The sequence below is a fragment of the Callionymus lyra genome, chromosome 4, assembly GCF_982586985.1.
Source record: "Callionymus lyra chromosome 4, fCalLyr1.hap1.1, whole genome shotgun sequence".
Lineage (NCBI taxonomy): Eukaryota > Metazoa > Chordata > Actinopteri > Syngnathiformes > Callionymidae > Callionymus > Callionymus lyra.
In genome coordinates, this window is record NC_141821.1 from 120,001 (window position 1) to 140,978 (window position 20,978).

Sequence of the window (20,978 nt, forward strand, 5' to 3'; positions counted from 1 at the left end):
GTTGAGGAGGGTCTGTTGAGGAGAGTCTGTTGAGGAGGGTCTGTTGAGGAGGGTCTGTTGAGGAGAGTCTTTTGAGGAGGGTCTGTTGAGGACTATCTGTTGAGGATAGTCTGTTGAGGATAGTCTGTTGAGGACGGTCTGTTGAGGAGAGTCTTTTGAGGAGGGTCTGTTGAGGAGGGTCTGTTGAGGATAGTCTGTTGAGGACGGTCTGTTGAGGAGGGTCTGTTGAGGACGGTCTGTTGAGGAGGGTCTGTTGAGGACGGTCTGTTGAGGAGAGTCTGTTGAGGAGAGTCTTTTGAGGAGGGCCTGTTGAGGAGGGTCTGTTGAGGACGGTCTGTTGAGGAGGGTCTGTTGAGGACGGTCTGTTGAGGATAGTCTGTTGAGGAGAGTCTTTTGAGGAGGGTCTGTTGAGGAGGGTCTTTTGAGGAGGGTCTATTGAGGACGGTCTGTTGAGGATAGTCTGTTGAGGAGGGTCTGTTGAGGAGAGTCTGTTGAGGAGGGTCTGTTGAGGAGGGTCTGTTGAGGAGGGTCTGTTGAGGAGAGTCTGTTGAGGAGGGTCTTTTGAGGAGGGTCTATTGAGGACGGTCTGTTGAGGAGAGTCTGTTGAGGAGGGTCTGTTGAGGAGGGTCTGTTGAGGAGTGTCTGTTAAGGAGGGTCTGTTGAGGAGGGTCTGTTAAGGAGGGTGGTGTTGAGGAGGGTCTGTTAAGGAGGGTCTGTTGAGGAGGGTCTGTTGAGGAGAGTCTGTTAAGGAGGGTGGTGTTGAGGAGGGTCTGTAAAGGAGGGTGGTGTTGAGGAGGGTCTGTTAAGGAGGGTGATGTTGAGGAGGGTCTGTTGAGGAGAGTCTGTTAAGGAGGGTGGTGTTGAGGAGGGTCTGTTAAGGAGGGTGGTGTTGAGGAGGGTCTGTTAAGGAGGGTGATGTTGAGGAGGGTCTGTTGAGGAGGGTCTGTTGAGGAGGGTCTGTTGAGGAGGGTCTGTTGAGGAGAGTCTGTTAAGGAGGGTGGTGTTGAGGAGGGTCTGTTAAGGAGGGTGATGTTGAGGAGGGTCTGTTGAGGAGAGTCTGTTAAGGAGGGTGGTGTTGAGGAGGGTCTGTTGAGGAGAGTCTGTTAAGGAGGGTGGTGTTGAGGAGGGTCTGTTAAGGAGGGTGGTGTTGAGGAGGGTCTGTTAAGGAGGGTGATGTTGAGGAGGGTCTGTTGAGGAGGGTCTGTTGAGGAGGGTCTGTTGAGGAGGGTCTGTTGAGGAGGGTCTGTTGAGGAGAGTCTGTTGAGGAGGGTGATGTTGAGGAGGGTCTGTTGAGGAGAGTCTGTTAAGGAGGGTGATGTTGAGGAGGGTCTGTTGAGGAGAGTCTGTTAAGGAGGGTGATGTTGAGGAGGGTCTGTTGAGGAGAGTCTGTTAAGGAGGGTGATGTTGAGGAGGGTCTGTTGAGGAGGGTCTGTTGAGGAGAGTCTGTTAAGGAGGGTGATGTTGAGGAGAGTCTGTTGAGGAGGGTCTGTTGAGGAGAGTCTGTTGAGGAGGGTCTGTTGAGGAGAGTCTGTTAAGGAGGGTGATGTTGAGGAGGGTCTGTTGAGGAGAGTCTGTTAAGGAGGGTGATGTTGAGGAGGGTCTGTTGAGGAGAGTCTGTTAAGGAGGGTGATGTTGAGGAGAGTCTGTTGAGGAGGGTCTGTTGAGGAGGGTCTGTTGAGGAGAGTCTGTTGAGGAGGGTCTGTTGAGGAGAGTCTGTTAAGGAGGGTGATGTTGAGGAGGGTCTGTTGAGGAGAGTCTGTTAAGGAGGGTGATGTTGAGGAGGGTCTGTTGAGGAGAGTCTGTTAAGGAGGGTCTGTGGTGTTGAGGAGGGTCTGTGGTGTTGAGGAGGGTCTGTGGTGTTGAGGAGGGTCTGTGGTGTTGAGGAGGGTCTGTGGTGTTGAGGAGGGTCAGGTGGAGAAGGTACGGTGAGTTGTCAAGGATCAGTGACATGAGGAGGTGGATTTAATGAGGGCTGTTTTGGTTCAGTGGGGTAGGAACCAGACTGTGTTCCTACAGATGGTTCTGGGACAGGTAGAGTCGAGAGGTTTTTCTCAAGGATCTTGCAGATGAAGGTATATTGTAAATGGGACGGAAGTCTTTGAAGCTGGACGGGTCGGCATCAGGTTTCTTCAGGATTTATGGAAGCAGTTTTGAAGAACGTTGGAACAGGTCCAGTGGTCATAGAGGACGATGGCAGCGGTAAGTGGAACCAGGAGGGGGAACCAGGAGGGGGGGCTTTAATAAGTGTTGTAAGGAGTCGGTCCAGATGGATTTATGGATGAGTTTTACCATCTCAGAGAGAAGGAGGAGGAGAAAGGAAGAGTGAAGAAGAGGCTGGGAAGAGGGTTTGATCTGAGGAGCTGGTTTTTGATTTGTCAGAGAAAAATGATGGAAGGATTTTGTGTCGTATTGAGGGAGGAGAGAGTTCTGGGGTTTTGTGATATTGTTGAGAGTTAATTCAATTCAATTCAATTCAATTCAATTCAATTCAATTCAGTTCAATTCAATTCAATTCAATTCAGTTCAGTTCAGTTCAGTTCAATTCAATTCAATTCAATTCAATTCAATTCAATTCAGTTCAATTCAATTCAATTCAATTCAATTTTATTTAAAGTGTCTTATCATAACAAAGTTATCTCAAGACACTATACAGTTGAAATAAGACTACAGTTGATTAAGGAAAAATAGATCCAGCAATTCAACAAAGAGCAAGAAACAAAACACTGTACAGTGAGCAATGGAGAGGAAAAACTTCCTTTTAGAAGCAGAAACCTGGAGCGGAACCAGACTCATTGTTGACGGCCTGCCGCTTTGACCGGCTGGGAGGAAGGATGGGGGGGTAGACAGATGGATGGTTAGGGTTAGGGTTAGGGTTAGGGTTAGGGTTAGGGTTAGGGTTAGGGTTAGGGTTAGAAGAACAGAGAACTTTATCTTTACTGGTGATCAGACTGGAGTGATGATGGGTTTTGGCTCTGAAGTCACAGTTTAATGAGTGAGACCAGTTTTCTTGAGACGGTCAAGTTATTATTATTAAAGTAGTTATTATTATATTATTATTATATTATTATATCATTATTATATTATTATATTATTATATTATTATTATATTATATAATTATTATTATATTATTATTATTATTATATTATTATATTATTATATTATTATTATTATATTATTATATTATTATTATATTATTATATTATTACATTATTATTATTATATTATTATTATTATATTATGTTCTTATTATTATATTATTATATTATTATTATTATATTATTATTATATTATTATATCATTATTATATTATTATATCATTATTATATTATTATATTATTATTATATTATATAATTATTATTATATTATTATTATTATATTATTATATTATTATATTATTATATTATTATTATTATATTATTATATTATTATATTATTACATTATTATTATTATATTATTATTATTATATTATGTTATTATTATTATATTATTATATTATTATTATTATATTATTATTATATTATTATATTATTATATTATTATATTATTATATTATTATATTATTATTATATTATTATATTATTATATTATTATTATTATATTATTATATTATTATATTATTATATTATTATTAGTAAAACAGCTTCAGCCAATCAGTGGCTTCGTCACATGTAGCGCAGGGGGGACGTTATTGTAGGGGGGACGATATTGTAGGGGGGACAGATATTGTAGGGAGGACAGATATTGTAGGGGGGACGATATTGTAGGGGGGACAGATATTGTAGGGGGGACGATATTGTAGGGGGGACGTTATTGTAGGGGGGACGATATTGTAGGGGGGACAGATATTGTAGGGGGGACGATATTGTAGGGGGGATGATATTGTAGGGGGGATGATATTATAGGGGGGACAGATATTGTAGGGGGGACGATATTGTAGGGGGGACAGATATTGTAGGGGGGATGATATTATAGGGGGGACAGATATTGTAGGGGGGATGATATTGTAGGGGGGACGATATTGTAGGGGGGATGATATTATAGGGGGGACAGATATTGTAGGGGGGATGATATTGTAGGGGGGACGATATTGTAGGGGGGACGATATAGTAGGGGGGACAGATATTGTAGGGGGGACAGATACTGTAGGGGGGACAATATTGTTGGGGGGACGATATTGTAGGGGGGACAGATATTGTAGGGGGGACGATATTGTAGGGGGGACAGATATTGTAGGGGGGACGATATTGTAGGGGGATGATATTGTAGGGGGGACAGATATTGTAGGGGGGACAGATATTGTAGGGGGGATGATATTGTAGGGGGGAGAGATATTGTAGGGGGGAGAGATATTGTAGGGGGGATGATATTGTAGGGGGGAGAGATATTGTAGGGGGGACAGATATTGTAGGGGGGATGAAATTTTAGGGGGGACGATATTGTAGGGGGGATGAAATTGTAGGGGGGACAGATATTGTAGGGGGTACAGATATTGTAGGGGGGCAGATAATGTAGGGGGGACGATATTGTAGGGGGGACGATATTGTAGGGGGGACAGATAATGTAGGGGGGACAGATATTGTAGGGGGGACAGATATTGTAGGGGGGCAGATATTGTAGGGGGGATGATATTGTAGGGGGGACAGATATTGTAGGGGGGGCAGATATTGTAGGGGGGATGATATTGTAGGGGGGACGATATTGTAGGGGGGACAGATAATGTAGGGGGGACAATATTGTAGGGGGGACAGATAATGTAGGGGGGACAGATATTGTAGGGGGGCAGATAATGTAGGGGGGATGATATTGTAGGGGGGGCAGATATTGTAGGGGGGATGATATTGTAGGGGGGACGATATTGTAGGGGGGACAGATAATGTAGGGGGGACAATAATGTAGGGGGGACAGATAATGTAGGGGGGACAGATATTGTAGGGGGACAGATAATGTAGGGGGGACAATATTGTAGGGGGGACAATATTGTAGGGGGGACAGATAATGTAGGGGGGACGATATTGTAGGGGGGACAGATAATGTAGGGGGGACAATATTGTAGGGGGGACAGATAATTAAGGGGGGACAGATATTGTAGGGGGGACAGATAATGTAGGGGGGATGATATTGTAGGGGGGACGATATTGTAGGGGGGACAGATATTGTAGGGGGGACAGATATTGTAGCTACACCGGCGTCCGCTCCCGTAAGGCGACAGGAAGTAAGACGTGTGAGTGAGAAGGTTAAGTTTGGCTCAAGATGGCGACTGACTTCAGATCAGAAGTTCACGTCTGAACCACGACTGTTGGCGTCATGTGGAGAAGAAGGATGAGGAGATGAAAGGAAGTCAAGCTCCTGCTGGAGATAAAAAGAAAACAAGTCCATCATCTGCATATCAAGTGTTTCCCTGATCATCAGCGTCTTCTCTTTATCTTCTCTTTCTTCAACTGTTCTTCTCTTTATCTTCTTTTTATTCAACCGTTCTTCTCTTTATCTTCTTTTTATTCAACCGTTCTTCTCTTTATCTTCTTTCTATTCAACTGTTCTTCTCTTTATCTTCTTTTTATTCAACCGTTCTTCTCTTTATCTTCTTTCTATTCAACCTTTCTTCTCTTGATCTTCTTTTTATTCAACCGTTCTTCTCTTTATCTTCTTTTTATTCAACCTTTCTTCTCTTTATCTTCTTTCTATTCAACCATTCTTCTCTTTATCTTCTTTTTATTCAACCGTTCTTCTCTTTGTCTTCTCTTTCTTCAACCGTTCTTCTCTTTATCTTCTTTCTATTCAACCGTTCTTCTCTTTCTCTTCTTTTTATTCAACCGTTCTTCTCTTTATCTTCTTTCTATTCAACCGTTCTTCTCTTTGTCTTCTCTTTCTTCAACCGTTCTTCTCTTTGTCTTCTCTTTCTTCAACCGTTCTTCTCTTTATCTTCTTTCTATTCAACCGTTCTTCTCTTTATCTTCTTTTTATTCAACCGTTCTTCTCTTTATCTTCTTTTTATTCAATCGAGATGTTATTTCTTTAGATAGTTCCTCTAAGAGATGTTATTTCTTTGTGTACTTCCTCTAAGAGATGTTATTTCTTTAGATACTTCCTCTAAGAGATGTTATTTCTTTGTGTACTTCCTCTAAGAGATGTTATTTCTTCAGATACTTCCTCTAAGAGATGTTATTTTTTCATGTACTTCCTCTAAGAGATGTTATTTCTTTAGATACTTCCTCTAAGAGATGTTATTTCTTCAGATACTTCCTCTAAGAGATGTTATTTTTTCATGTACTTCTTCTAAGAGATGTTATTTATTTAGATACTTCCTCTAATATATGTTATTTCTTCATGTACTTCCTCTAAGAGATGTTATATCTTCATGTACTTCTTCTAAGAGATGTTATTTCTTCATGTACTTCTTCTAAGAGATGTTATTTCTTTAGATACTTCCTCTAATATATTTTATTTCTTCATGTACTTCCTCTAAGAGATGTTATATCTTCTTGTACTTCTTCTAAGAGATGTTATTTATTTAGATACTTCCTCTAAGATATGTTATTTCTTCAGATACTTCCTCTAAGAGATGTTATTTCTTTAGATACATTTTAGACTTAGTTTTTACTCTTGGCCTGGACATTTCTAATTTATCTGTACATGATGTCCATCTGAGTGATCATTCTCTTGTCTTGTTCAACCTGGACTTCATCCCTGAACCTAAGCCTTTGAAAGTTAGGTCTCAGAGGCGTGTCATCTCAGCCGATACTGCAGACAGTTTTTCTGCTATGTTTGACGCTCTTTCCTTTGATGACTGTCCAGATGTGGACAGTTTGATTCACTGTTTCACTGATCATTGTGTTGAAATACTAGATCAAGTGACACCTGTTAAATCCAACTTGAAAATTCAGAAAAAACGGTGCCCTTGGACAAATGAAGATCTCCCGAGTCTTAAGAGACTTTGCCGAAAGACTGAGCTTCTCTGGAAGTCCACTAAACTTGAGGTGCACAGACTTCACCTCAGAGATCAAAACTGAAACTCTGGTGATTGTTGATGATAAGGTTCAGGGTTGAGTCAGTACTTGGGTGACTTATGTCAGTCTGTCAAACTGAGCCTGAGAAACCTGGGTGTTGTATTTGATAAAGACATGTCTCTTGTTCAACACTGAAGAAAACTGACCACAAACTGTTTCCTTCAACTGAGAAAAATCTCTAAACTTAGGAAAATGTTGTCGGAACATGATCTGGATCTTATAATCCATGCGTTTGTTTCTTCTCGTCTGGACTATTGTAACAGTTTGTTTTCATGTCTTAACAAGAAGGATCGTCTCGTCTGCAGTTGATTCAGAACTCTGAGCCGCTCTAGTAGAAGAACTCACATTTCTCCTTCAAACTCTTCACTGGCTTCCAGTTTCTTTCAGGATCAACTTTAAAATTCTGGTTCTTACTTTCAGATCTATTCATGGTCAGACCTTCATGATCTGATCCAGCCTTACACCCCAGCTCGGGCTCTGAGGTCTGTGGATCAGAATCTACTGATGGTTCCACGCACACGACTCAGGACCAGAGGAGAGAAATCTTTTCAGGCTGTTGCTCCTAAGCTTTGGAACGATCTTCTCTCTCTTTGCTCTTGATGATCTACTGACTCCTTCAAGAAACATCTGTGTTTGATGATCTACTGACTCCTTCAAGAAACATGTGTGTTTGATGATCTACTGACTCCTTCAAGAAACATGTGTGTTTGATGATCTACTGACTCCTTTAAGAAACATGTGTGTTTGATGATCTACTGACTCCTTCAAGAAACATGTGTGTTTGATGATCTACTGACTCCTTTAAGAAACATGTGTGTTTGATGATCTACTGACTCCTTTAAGAAACATGTGTGTTTGATGATCTACTGACTCCTTTAAGAAACATCTGTGTTTGATGATCTACTGACTCCTTTAAGAAACATGTGTGTTTGATGATCTACTGACTCCTTCAAGAAACATCTGTGTTTGATGATCTACTGACTCCTTTAAGAAACATGTGTGTTTGATGATCTACTGACTCCTTTAAGAAACATGTGTGTTTGATGATCTACTGACTCCTTTAAGAAACATCTGTGTTTGATGATCTACTGACTCCTTTAAGAAACATGTGTGTTTGATGATCTACTGACTCCTTCAAGAAACATCTGTGTTTGATGATCTACTGACTCCTTCAAGAAACATCTGTGTTTGATGATCTACTGACTCCTTCAAGAAACATCTGTGTTTGATGATCTACTGACTCCTTCAAGAAACATGTGTGTTTGATGATCTACTGACTCCTTTAAGAAACATGTGTGTTTGATGATCTACTGACTCCTTCAAGAAACATCTGTGTTTGATGATCTACTGACTCCTTTAAGAAACATATTTCTTCATGTACTTTCTCTAAGAGATGTTATTTCTTCATGTACTTCCTCTAAGAGATGTTATTTCTTCATGTACTTCCTCTAAGAGATGTTATTTCTTCAGATACTTCCTCTAAGAGATGTTATTTCTTCATGTACTTTCTCTAAGAGATGTTATTTCTTTAGATACTTCCTCTAAGAGATGTTATTTCTTCAGATACTTCCTCTAAGAGATGTTATTTCTTCATGTACTTCCTCTAAGAGATGTTATTTCTTCATGTACTTCCTCTAAGAGATGTTATTTCTTCATGTACTTTCTCTAAGAGATGTTATTTCTTTAGATACTTCCTCTAAGAGATGTTATTTCTTCAGATACTTCCTCTAAGAGATGTTATTTCTTCATGTACTTTCTCTAAGAGATGTTATTTCTTCATGTACTTTCTCTAAGAGATGTTATTTCTTTAGATACTTCCTCTAAGAGATGTTATTTCTTCAGATACTTCCTCTAAGAGATGTTATTTCTTCATGTACTTTCTCTAAGAGATGTTATTTCTTTAGATACTTCCTCTAAGAGATGTTATTTCTTCAGATACTTCCTCTAAAAGATGTCATTTCTCCAGATACTTCCTGGACAGTACCGAGGAGGAGGCCCAGTACTTCCTCATCGACGAGAGCAGTGGTTCCATCAGAACCAAGCAGCCGATGGACCGAGAACAGACTCCTCTGCACAACATCACTGTGATGGCCTCAGACGTTGGTAGGTACCAGGACCGCTTCAAACCGGGTCAGAACCAATGATCTGTCGGCGTCACACGGAAGTGAAACATGTTTTCTCTGACCTGGAAAACTGATGATGTGTGAGGAAGAGAAAGTCATTTGCATATTGATGGAAGGTTTTTACCTGTAATTAAAAACTAAATGAAATGAGTCCCAATGGTTTGGTGACGATGAAGGTCAGGACTGACTCTCAGAACGTCTTCATCATCTTCATCATCTTCATCATCTTCATCATCTTCATCATCTTCATCATCTTCATCATCTTCATCATCTTCATCATCATCATCATCATCTTCACCATCATCATCTTCATCATCATCTTCATCATCATCATCATCATCTTCACCATCATCATCATCTTCATCATCATCTTCATCATCATCATCATCATCTTCACCATCATCATCATCTTCATCATCATGTTCATCTTCAAGATCATCATCATCATCATCATCATCATCATCATCATCTTCTTCATCATCATCTTCATCTTCATCATCATAATCTTCACCATCATCATCTTCACCATCATCATCTTCATCATCATCTTCACCATCATCATCTTCATCATCATCTTCATCATCATCATCTTCATCATCTTCATCATCATCTTCACCATCATCATCATCACCATCATCATCATCTTCATCACATCATCATCTTCATCACCATCATCTTCATCATCATCATCACCATCATCATCATCTTCATCATCATCATCTTCATCATCATCATCTTCATCATCATCTTCATCATCATCATCACCATCATCTTCATCATCATATTCATCATCATCATTATCATCTTCATCATCATCATCTTCATCGTCATCATCTTCATCATCTTCATCATCATCATCATCATCTTCTTCAACTTCATCATCATCTTCTTCAACTTCTTCATCTTAATCTTCATCATCATCTTCTTCATCTTCTTCATCTTCATCATCATCATTATCATCTTCATCATCATCATCTTCATCGTCATCATCTTCATCATCTTCATCATCATCATCTTCATCTTCATCTTCTTCAACTTCTTCATCTTAATCTTCATCATCATCATCTTCTTCATCTTCTTCATCTTCATCATCATCTTCATCACCATCATCTTCATCATCATCATCTTCATCACCATCATCATCATCATCTTCATCACCATCATCATCATCTTCATCACCATCATCATCTTCATCTTCATCATCATCATCTTCATCATCATCATCATCACCATCATCATCATCATCATCATCTTCATCATCATCATCTTCATCATCATCATCTTCATCATCATCATCATCATCTTCATCATCAAACCTTGTTTCTCCACAAACATCTGAACTTTTTCTGCTGATCTCAGCTCTTCTCTCTGATGCTGACGCAGCGTTTCTGCTAAAAATACTCTTGTAGCTTCTGGTTCTTCAAGGTCGTTCTCCTCAGCATCACTTTAGCATCACTTTAGCATCACTTTAGCATCACGTTCAGATCAGTGATCAGAGCAGATGATGGATCCATGGTCTCAAATGTTGACTCTTTGAAACCATGGATTGAAATGTTCCTTGAGTTAAATGTTCAGTTCAATATAAATGTATCATAGAGTCTCCAGACCAAAGCAACAGAGCGACTGATGTCTGCGCGTCACATGATTGTGAATCAAATATTAAGACAAAGTACAAATGAAAAAGTATTTTTTGGAAGAAAGTGATTTACGGGAGTCTTTAACCTTGTTGTTGTGACGACCAGCAGTGACTAACCTCGACTCTTGCAGATAATCCCAGCCTGGTCTCCCTCGTCCCGGTCACGGTGCAGGTCCTGGACATGAACGACAATCCTCCCGAGGTGGCTCTGGACGGCGAGGTGGTGGTTTGTGAGAGCACCAGGCCTGGACAGGTGAGTCTCACCTGGATGCTCACCTGCAGCAGGTTCTCACTGTCACGACACAGTATGTTCCATAATACATGTGCACTCAAATATTTACTCTTATGCTTTTGCTGCTTAGTATTACTACATTGTATAGTATGACTCTGAAAGGCTATGTGGTATTATTCTCTAGTTTTACTCTGCAGGATATGTAGTATTACTCTGTAGTATTACTCTGCAAGGTATGAAGTATTACTCTGTAGTATTACTCTGCAAGGTATGAAGTATGACTCTGTAGTATTACTCTGCAAGGTATGAAGTATGACACTGTAGTATTACTCTGCAAGGTATGAAGTATGACTCTGTAGTATTACTCTGCAAGGTATGAAGTATGACTCTGTAGTATTACTCTGCAAGGTATGAAGTATGACTCTGTAGTATTACTCTGCAAGGTATGAAGTATTACTCTGTAGTATTGCTCTGCAAGGTATGAAGTATTACTCTGTAGTATTACTCTGCAAGGTATGAAGTATTACTCTGTAGTATTACTCTGCAAGGTACGAAGTATTACTCTGTAGTATTACTCTGCAAGGTATGAAGTATTACGCTGTAGTATTACTCTGCAAGGTATGTAGTATTACTCTGTAGTATTGGTCTGCAAGGAATGTAGTATTACTCTGTACTATTACTCTGCATAACATCTAATGAAGAACCGTAAGACATGAGTTCTAATGAAGAACCTTAAGACATGAGTTCTAATGAAGAACCTTAAGACATGAGGTCTAATGAAGAACCTTAAGACACGGGTTCTAATGAAGAACCTTAAGACATGAGTTCTAATGAAGAACCTTAAGACATGAGTTCTAATGAAGAACCGTAAGACATGAGTTCTAATGAAGAACCTTAAGACATGAGTTCTAATGAAGAACCTTAAGACATGAGGTCTAATGAAGAACCTTGAGACATGAGTTCTAATGAAGAACCTTAAGACATGAGTTCTAATGAAGAACCTTAAGACATGAGTTCTAATGAAGAACCTTAAGACATGAGTTCTAATGAAGAACCTTAAGACATGGGTTCTAATGAAGAACCTTAAGACATGAGTTCTAATGAAGAACCGTAAGACATGAGTTCTAATGAAGAACCTTAAGACATGAGTTCTAATGAAGAACCTTAAGACATGGGTTCTAATGAAGAACCTTAAGACATGAGTTCTAATGAAGAACCGTAAGACATGAGTTCTAATGAAGAACCTTAAGACATGAGTTCTAATGAAGAACCTTAAGACATGGGTTCTAATGAAGAACCGTAAGACATGAGTTCTAATGAAGAACCTTAAGCCATGAGTTCTAATGAAGAACCTTAAGACATGAGTTCTAATGAAGAACCGTGAGACATGAGTTCTAATGAAGAACCGTAAGACATGAGTTCTAATGAAGAACCTTAAGACATGAGTTCTAATGAAGAACCGTAAGACATGAGTTCTAATGAAGAACCTTAAGACATGAGTTCTAATGAAGAACCTTAAGACATGAGTTCTAATGAAGAACCGTAAGACATGAGTTCTAATGAAGAACCTTAAGACATGAGTTCTAATGAAGAACCTTAAGACATGAGTTCTAATGAAGAACCGTGAGACATGAGTTCTAATGAAGAACCGTAAGACATGAGTTCTAATGAAGAACCTTAAGACATGAGTTCTAATGAAGAACCGTAAGACATGAGTTCTAATGAAGAACCTTAGGACATGAGTTCTAATGAAGAACCGTAAGACATGAGTTCTAATGAAGAACCTTAAGACATGAGTTCTAATAAAGAACCTTAAGACATGAGTTCTAATGAAGAACCTTAAGACATGAGTTCTAATGAAGAACCTTAAGACACGAGTTCTAATGAAGAACCTTAATACATGAGTTCTAATGAAGAACCTTAAGACATGGGTTCTAATGAAGAACCTTAAGACATGAGTTCTAATGAAGAACCTTAAGACATGAGTTCTAATGAAGAACCTTAAGACACGGGTTCTAATGAAGAACCTTAAGACATGAGTTCTAATGAAGAACCTTAAGACATGGGTTCTAATGAAGAACCTTAAGACATGAGTTCTAATGAAGAACCTTAAGACATGAGTTCTAATGAAGAACCTTAAGACACGGGTTCTAATGAAGAACCTTAAGACATGAGTTCTAATGAAGAACCTTAAGACACGGGTTCTAATGAAGAACCTTAAGACATGAGGTCTAATGAAGAACCATAAGACATGAGTTCTAATGAAGAACCTTAAGACATGAGTTCTAATGAAGAACCTTAAGACATGAGTTCTAATGAAGAACCTTAAGACATGAGTTCTAATGAAGAACCTTAAGACATGGGTTCTAATGAAGAACCTTAAGACATGAGTTCTAATGAAGAACCGTAAGACATGAGTTCTAATGAAGAACCTTAAGACATGAGTTCTAATGAAGAACCTCAAGACATGGGTTCTAATGAAGAAGTACCTTAAGACATGAGTTCTAATGAAGAACCGTAAGACATGAGTTCTAATGAAGAACCTTAAGACATGAGTTCTAATGAACAACCGTGAGACATGAGTTCTAATGAAGAACCGTAAGACATGAGTTCTAATGAAGAACCTTAAGACATGAGTTCTAATGAAGAACCGTAAGACATGAGTTCTAATGAAGAACCTTAAGACATGAGTTCTAATGAAGAACCTTAAGACATGAGTTCTAATGAAGAACCTTAAGACATGAGTTCTAATGAAGAAATGTAAGTCATGGGTTCTCGTTGGCTCTGCCCTGGGCCTCCTCCTAGCTGTAGTGCTGTGATACTCAGAGGTCAGTAGGTGGCGCTGTCAGCTCAACAGTTATTCAACACACTAGTGACAGTGATGGTTCAGGTTCATGTGGTCTCTTTAAAAATGTTTGTTCATTTTAATGTAGCGACTGGAGCTCAGTTAACACACACAACTGTTTTTCAGTGTTTATTTGAACACAGAAGTTAACACACTAATAACACAATAATAACACACACTAATAACACACAATAATAACACACACTAATAACACAATAATAACACACACTAATAACACACACTAATAACACACACTAATAACACACACTAATAACACACACTAATAACACACAATAATAACACACACTAATAACACACACTAATAACACACACTAATAACACACAGTAATAACACACACTAATAACACACACTAATAACACACACTAATAACACACAGTAATAACACACAATAATAACACACACTAATAACACACACTAATAACACACACTAATAACACACACTAATAACACACACTAATACGTTCTTCCTCACAGGTGATCCAGACCATCACTGCGGTCGACAAGGACGACTTTGCTAACGGGCAGAAGTTCTTCTTCACTATGGTAACACAACAACCGCACAATCCCAACTTCACCCTGACTGACAACCAAGGTACACACACTTGTGAAGTTCTGTGTGTGTGTGTGTGTGTGTTTTTTGTTCTTCTATGTCAAGAGTTAGTTTGGGTCGAGAACAGAAACACTTTCATAAAAGTAAAATATTATCACAGGTCAGTAAAGAGACCTGTCACTCAAACAAACCTCTCCAGGACGCCCCGACCTCCCACCCCAGGTAGCTGGGACAGACATGGAGGTATAAGTGAATTAAGTTAAGTTAAGTTAAATTCATTGATTTATTGGAATAAATAAGAAGAAGATGAAATACTTCATGAAATCATCTTGAAAATACTTCATTTAAAGAAGACGTTTGTCACGAACTTATTTATTTACATTCATTTATTCTCACAACAACAAGGTTGTAGGTTTGAGTCCAGCTTTGACCATAAAGTTGTACCTTACCTTACCTTACCTTACCTTACCTTACCTTAACCACACCGTGGAGGTTTGTCTTCTGAGTCTCGTTCGTCCTCCTGGATCTTCTCTGGTCAGTGAAGTGAAGACGAACATCTGCAGCTCTGGCTTAATAAAGAGCAGCTGACAGTGTAGTAACAAGTATATATGTGTAGTATTGTCCAGTACTTGACTTTGGTGTTGTGATAGTGTAGTAACAAGTATATCTGTGTAGTATTGTCCAGTACTTGACTCTGGTGTTGTGATAGTGTAGTAACAAGTATATATGTGTAGTATTGTCCAGTACTTGACTTTGGTGTTGTGATAGTGTAGTAACAAGTATATCTGTGTAGTATTGTCCAGTACTTGACTTTGGTGTTGTGATAGTGTAGTAACAAGTATATATGTGTAGTATTGTCCAGTACTTGACTCTGGTGTTGTGATAGTGTAGTAACAAGTATATATGTGTAGTATTGTCCAGTACTTGACTCTGGTGTTGTGATAGTGTAGTAACAAGTATATATGTGTAGTATTGTCCAGTACTTGACTCTGGTGTTGTGATAGTGTAGTAACAAGTATATATGTGTAGTATTGTCCAGTACTTGACTCTGGTGTTGTGATAGTGTAGTAACAAGTATATATGTGTAGTATTGTCCAGTACTTGACTCTGGTGTTGTGATAGTGTAGTAACAAGTATATATGTGTAGTATTGTCCAGTACTTGACTTTGGTGTTGTGATAGTGTAGTAACAAGTATATCTGTGTAGTATTGTCCAGTACTTGACTTTGGTGTTGTGATAGTGTAGTAACAAGTATATATGTGTAGTATTGTCCAGTACTTGACTCTGGTGTTGTGATAGTGTAGTAACAAGTATATATGTGTAGTATTGTCCAGTACTTGACTCTGGTGTTGTGATAGTGTAGTAACAAGTATATATGTGTAGTATTGTCCAGTACTTGACTCTGGTGTTGTGATAGTGTAGTAACAAGTATATATGTGTAGTATTGTCCAGTACTTGACTCTGGTGTTGTGATAGTGTAGTAACAAGTATATCTGTGTAGTATTGTCCAGTACTTGACTCTGGTGTTGTGATAGTGTAGTAACAAGTATATATGTGTAGTATTGTCCAGTACTTGACTTTGGTGTTGTGATAGTGTAGTAACAAGTATATATGTGTATTATTGTCCAGTACTTGACTTTGGTGTTGTGATAGTGTAGTAACAAGTATATATGTGTAGTATTGTCCAGTACTTGACTCTGGTGTTGTGATAGTGTAGTAACAAGTATATATGTGTAGTATTGTCCAGTACTTGACTCTGGTGTTGTGATAGTGTAGTAACAAGTATATATGTGTAGTATTGTCCAGTACTTGACTCTGGTGTTGTGATAGTGTAGTAACAAGTATATATGTGTAGTATTGTCCAGTACTTGACTCTGGTGTTGTGATAGTGTAGTAACAAGTATATATGTGTAGTATTGTCCAGTACTTGACTCTGGTGTTGTGATAGTGTAGTAACAAGTATATATGTGTAGTATTGTCCAGTACTTGACTTTGGTGTTGTGATAGTGTAGTAACAAGTATATCTGTGTAGTATTGTCCAGTACTTGACTTTGGTGTTGTGATAGTGTAGTAACAAGTATATATGTGTAGTATTGTCCAGTACTTGACTCTGGTGTTGTGATAGTGTAGTAACAAGTATATATGTGTAGTATTGTCCAGTACTTGACTCTGGTGTTGTGATAGTGTAGTAACAAGTATATATGTGTAGTATTGTCCAGTACTTGACTCTGGTGTTGTGATAGTGTAGTAACAAGTATATATGTGTAGTATTGTCCAGTACTTGACTCTGGTGTTGTGATAGTGTAGTAACAAGTATATCTGTGTAGTATTGTCCAGTACTTGACTCTGGTGTTGTGATAGTGTAGTAACAAGTATATATGTGTAGTATTGTCCAGTACTTGACTTTGGTGTTGTGATAGTGTAGTAACAAGTATATCTGTGTAGTATTGTCCAGTACTTGACTTTGGTGTTGTGATAGTGTAGTAACAAGTATATATGTGTAGTATTGTCCAGTACTTGACTCTGGTGTTGTGATAGTGTAGTAACAAGTATATATGTGTAGTATTGTCCAGTACTTGACTCTGGTGTTGTGATAGTGTAGTAACAAGTATATATGTGTAGTATTGTCCAGTACTTGACTCTGGTGTTGTGATAGTGTAGTAACAAGTATATATGTGTAGTATTGTCCAGTACTTGACTCTGGTGTTGTGATAGTGTAGTAACAAGTATATATGTGTAGTATTGTCCAGTACTTGACTCTGGTGTTGTGATAGTGTAGTAACAAGTATATATGTGTAGTATTGTCCAGTACTTGACTCTGGTGTTGTGATAGTGTAGTAACAAGTATATATGTGTAGTATTGTCCAGTACTTGACTCTGGTGTTGTGATAGTGTAGTAACAAGTATATCTGTGTAGTATTGTCCAGTACTTGACTCTGGTGTTGTGATAGTGTAGTAACAAGTATATATGTGTAGTATTGTCCAGTACTTGACTATGGTGTTGTGATAGTGTAGTAACAAGTATATATGTGTAGTATTGTCCGGTACTTGACTCTGGTGTTGTGATAGTGTAGTAACAAGTATATATGTGTAGTATTGTCCAGTACTTGACTCTGGTGTTGTGATAGTGTAGTAACAAGTATATATGTGTAGTATTGTCCAGTACTTGACTCTGGTGTTGTGATAGTGTAGTAACAAGTATATCTGTGTAGTATTGTCCAGTACTTGACTCTGGTGTTGTGATAGTGTAGTAACAAGTATATATGTGTAGTATTGTCCGGTACTTGACTCTGGTGTTGTGATAGTGTAGTAACAAGTATATATGTGTAGTATTGTCCAGTACTTGACTCTGGTGTTGTGATAGTGTAGTAACAAGTATATATGTGTAGTATTGTCCAGTACTTGACTCTGGTGTTGTGATAGTTTAGTAACAAGTATATATGTGTAGTATTGTCCAGTACTTGACTCTGGTGTTGTGATAGTGTAGTAACAAGTATATATGTGTAGTATTGTCCAGTACTTGACTCTGGTGTTGTGATAGTGTAGTAACAAGTATATATGTGTAGTATTGTCCAGTACTTGACTCTGGTGTTGTGATAGTGTAGTAACAAGTATATATGTGTAGTATTGTCCAGTACTTGACTCTGGTGTTGTGATAGTGTAGTAACAAGTATATATGTGTAGTAGTGTTGAGTACTTGACTCTGGTGTTGTGATAGTGTAGTAACAAGTATATATGTGTAGTATTGTCCAGTACTTGACTCTGGTGTTGTGATAGTGTAGTAACAAGTATATATGTGTAGTATTGTCCAGTACTTGACTCTGGTGTTGTGATAGTGTAGTAACAAGTATATATGTGTAGTATTGTCCAGTACTTGACCCTGGTGTTGTGATAGTGTAGTAACAAGTATATATGTGTAGTATTGTCCAGTACTTGATTCTGGTGTTGTGATAGTGTAGTAACAAGTATATATGTGTAGTATTGTCCAGTACTTGATTCTGGTGTTGTGATAGTGTAGTAACAAGTATATATGTGTAGTATTGTCCAGTACTTGATTCTGGTGTTGTGATAGTGTTGTAACAAGTCACTGTATCCTCTCGTCCTCAGTCATCATTCTTCTTTTAACTATGGAGGACGTAATGACTTCTAATATAAATATAAATATATATATATATATATTATATTTCCCACTATATTAAAATACAATGCATGAAAGAACGATGATGAAAATCAAACATGATTTGAAAGAAATAGAAATTTAAATATTGCGATATTTAAATGTCGTCTCCACAGACAGCAGCGCCAGCATCATCGCCAGACGCCGGCGCTTCAACCACCTGATCCAGGAGCTGTACTTCCTGCCCGTCGTGGTCCGAGACGGCGGGGAACCTTCTCTGAGCGCCACCAGCACTCTGACGCTCCGGGTCTGTCCCTGCCAGCGTCACGGGAGGCTACGTCTGTGTCAGGGCGAGGCCTTCCTGTCGTCCGCCGGCCTCAGCACCGGAGCCTTGATCGCCATCTTGCTGTGCATCGTCATCCTGCTGGGTGAGTGTGGAGCACCGGGGTCAGAGCAGGAGGTCAGAGGTCAGAGCAGGAAGTCAGAAGGTCAGAGCAGGAGGTCAGAGGTCAGAGCAGGAGGTCAGAGGTCAGAGCAGGAGGTCAGAGCAGGAAGTCAGAAGGTCAGAGCAGGAGGTCAGAGCAGAAGGTCAGAGCAGGAAGTCATAAGGTCAGAGCAGGAGGTCAGGGGTCAGAGCAGGAGGTCAGGGGTCAGAGCAGGAGGTCAGGGGTCAGAGCAGGAGGTCAGAGCAGAAGGTCAGAGCAGGAAGTCATAAGGTCAGAGCAGGAAGTCAGAAGGTCAGAACAGGAGGTCAGGGGTCAGCAGGAGGTCAGAGCAGGAAGTCAGAAGGTCAGAGCAGGAGGTCAGGGGTCAGAGCAGGAGGTCAGAGCAGAAGGTCAGAGCAGGAAGTCAGAAGGTCAGAGCAGGAGGTCAGAGCAGGAGGTCAGAGCAGAAGGTCAGAGCAGGAAGTCATAAGGTCAGAGCAGGAAGTCAGAAGGTCAGAACAGGAGGTCAGGGGTCAGCAGGAGGTCAGAGCAGGAAGTCAGAAGGTCAGAGCAGGAGGTCAGGGGTCAGAGCAGAAGGTCAGAGCAGGAAGTCAGAAGGTCAGAGCAGGAGGTCAGAGCAGAAGGTCAGAGCAGGAAGTCAGAAGGTCAGAGCAGGAGGTCAGAGCAGAAGGTCAGAGGTCAGAGCAGGAAATCTTGCACCATAGACACCAGTGTTAACTAGGATCCACTGACTCAACATCATGTCCTCAGCGATCGTGGTTCTGTTCGTGACTCTGCGTCGCAGCAACAAGGAGCCGCTGATGGTGTCGGAGGAGGACGTGCGAGAGAACGTGGTCACGTACGACGACGAGGGCGGCGGCGAAGAAGACACCGAGGCCTTCGACATCATCGCGCTCCGGAACCCGGCTGCCGCCGAGGAGCTGAAGTTCCGCAGGGACGTCCGACCCGAGGCCCGTCTCCGCCTCCCGCCCGGGGCCCGCCGGGGCCCCTCGGTGCAGCTGGACCAGGCGGACGTTCACGACTTCATCAGGCAGAAGCTGGTGGACGCGGACTTGGACTCGGGCGGTCCCCCCTACGACTCCCTGCAGACCTACGCCTACGAGGGCCAGGGGTCGCCCGCCGGCTCCATCAGTCCTCTGGGGTCGCCCGGGACTCGGTCGGAGCAGGACTTGGACTTCCTGGACGACTGGGGACCTCAGTTCCAGAGCCTGGTCCAACTGTACACCGAGGCCTAGAACCTCATGGGATCTGGGTTGAAGGTTCAAAACCCTGGAGTGACATCCTTTGATTTCTTCGGTCGGAAACAAAACTAAAGGATTTTCAGATTCACAAGAATTCAGTGAAAAAAGGGAATATTTTCCTGGTGTATATTTTTTATTGCTCAATAAAGTCTTGAGATCCGTGAGCGACGTCTGTTGGTCGAGAGTCCAGGGGGTGAGAGTCCAGGGGTGAGAGTCCAGGGGTGAGAGTCCAGGGGTGAGAGTCCAGGGGGTGAGAGTCCAGGGGGTGAGAGTCCAGGGGTGAGAGTCCAGGGGTGAGAGTCCAGGGGGTGAGAGTCCAGGGGGTGAGAGTCCAGGGGTGAGAGTCCAGGGGTGAGAGTCCAGGGGTGAGAGTCCAGGGGGTGAGAGTCCAGGGGTGAGAGTCCAGGGGGTGAGAGTCCAGGGGGTGAGAGTCCAGGGGGTGAGAGTCCAGGGGTGAGAGTCCAGGGGGTGAGAGTCCAGGGGGTGAGAGTCCAGGGGTGAGAGTCCAGGGGGTGAGAGTCCAGGGGTGAGAGTCCAGGGGTGAGAGTCCAGGGGGTGAGTGTCCAGGGGGTGAGAGTCCAGGGGTGAGAGTCCAGGGGGTGAGAGTCCAGGGGGTGAGAGTCCAGGGGTGAGAGTCCAGGGGGTGAGAGTCCAGGGGGTGAGAGTCCAGGGGGTGAGAGTCCAGGAGGTGAGAGTCCAGGGGTGAGAGTCCAGGGGTGAGAGTCCAGGGGGTGAGAGTCCAGGGGTGAGAGTCCAGGG

The 20,978-nt window shown here is 40.8% G+C and overlaps 1 protein-coding gene across 1 annotated transcript in view; it reads left to right on the plus strand.

Annotated features, from left to right (window-relative positions):
* LOC148080515 (cadherin-18-like) overlaps window positions 1–20,362 on the plus strand; it is a 125,184-nt gene extending 104,822 nt beyond the window's left edge. Inside the window, exons 8-12 of the mRNA XM_087788417.1 lie at window positions 8,974–9,110; window positions 10,898–11,019; window positions 14,340–14,457; window positions 18,709–18,960; window positions 19,729–20,362. Coding sequence (XP_087644543.1) covers window positions 8,974–9,110; window positions 10,898–11,019; window positions 14,340–14,457; window positions 18,709–18,960; window positions 19,729–20,213 — 1,114 coding nt within the window. The 3' untranslated portion in view covers window positions 20,214–20,362. The remainder of the gene's footprint in view (window positions 1–8,973; window positions 9,111–10,897; window positions 11,020–14,339; window positions 14,458–18,708; window positions 18,961–19,728) is intronic.
* Window positions 20,363–20,978: the final 616 nt, after the last annotated feature.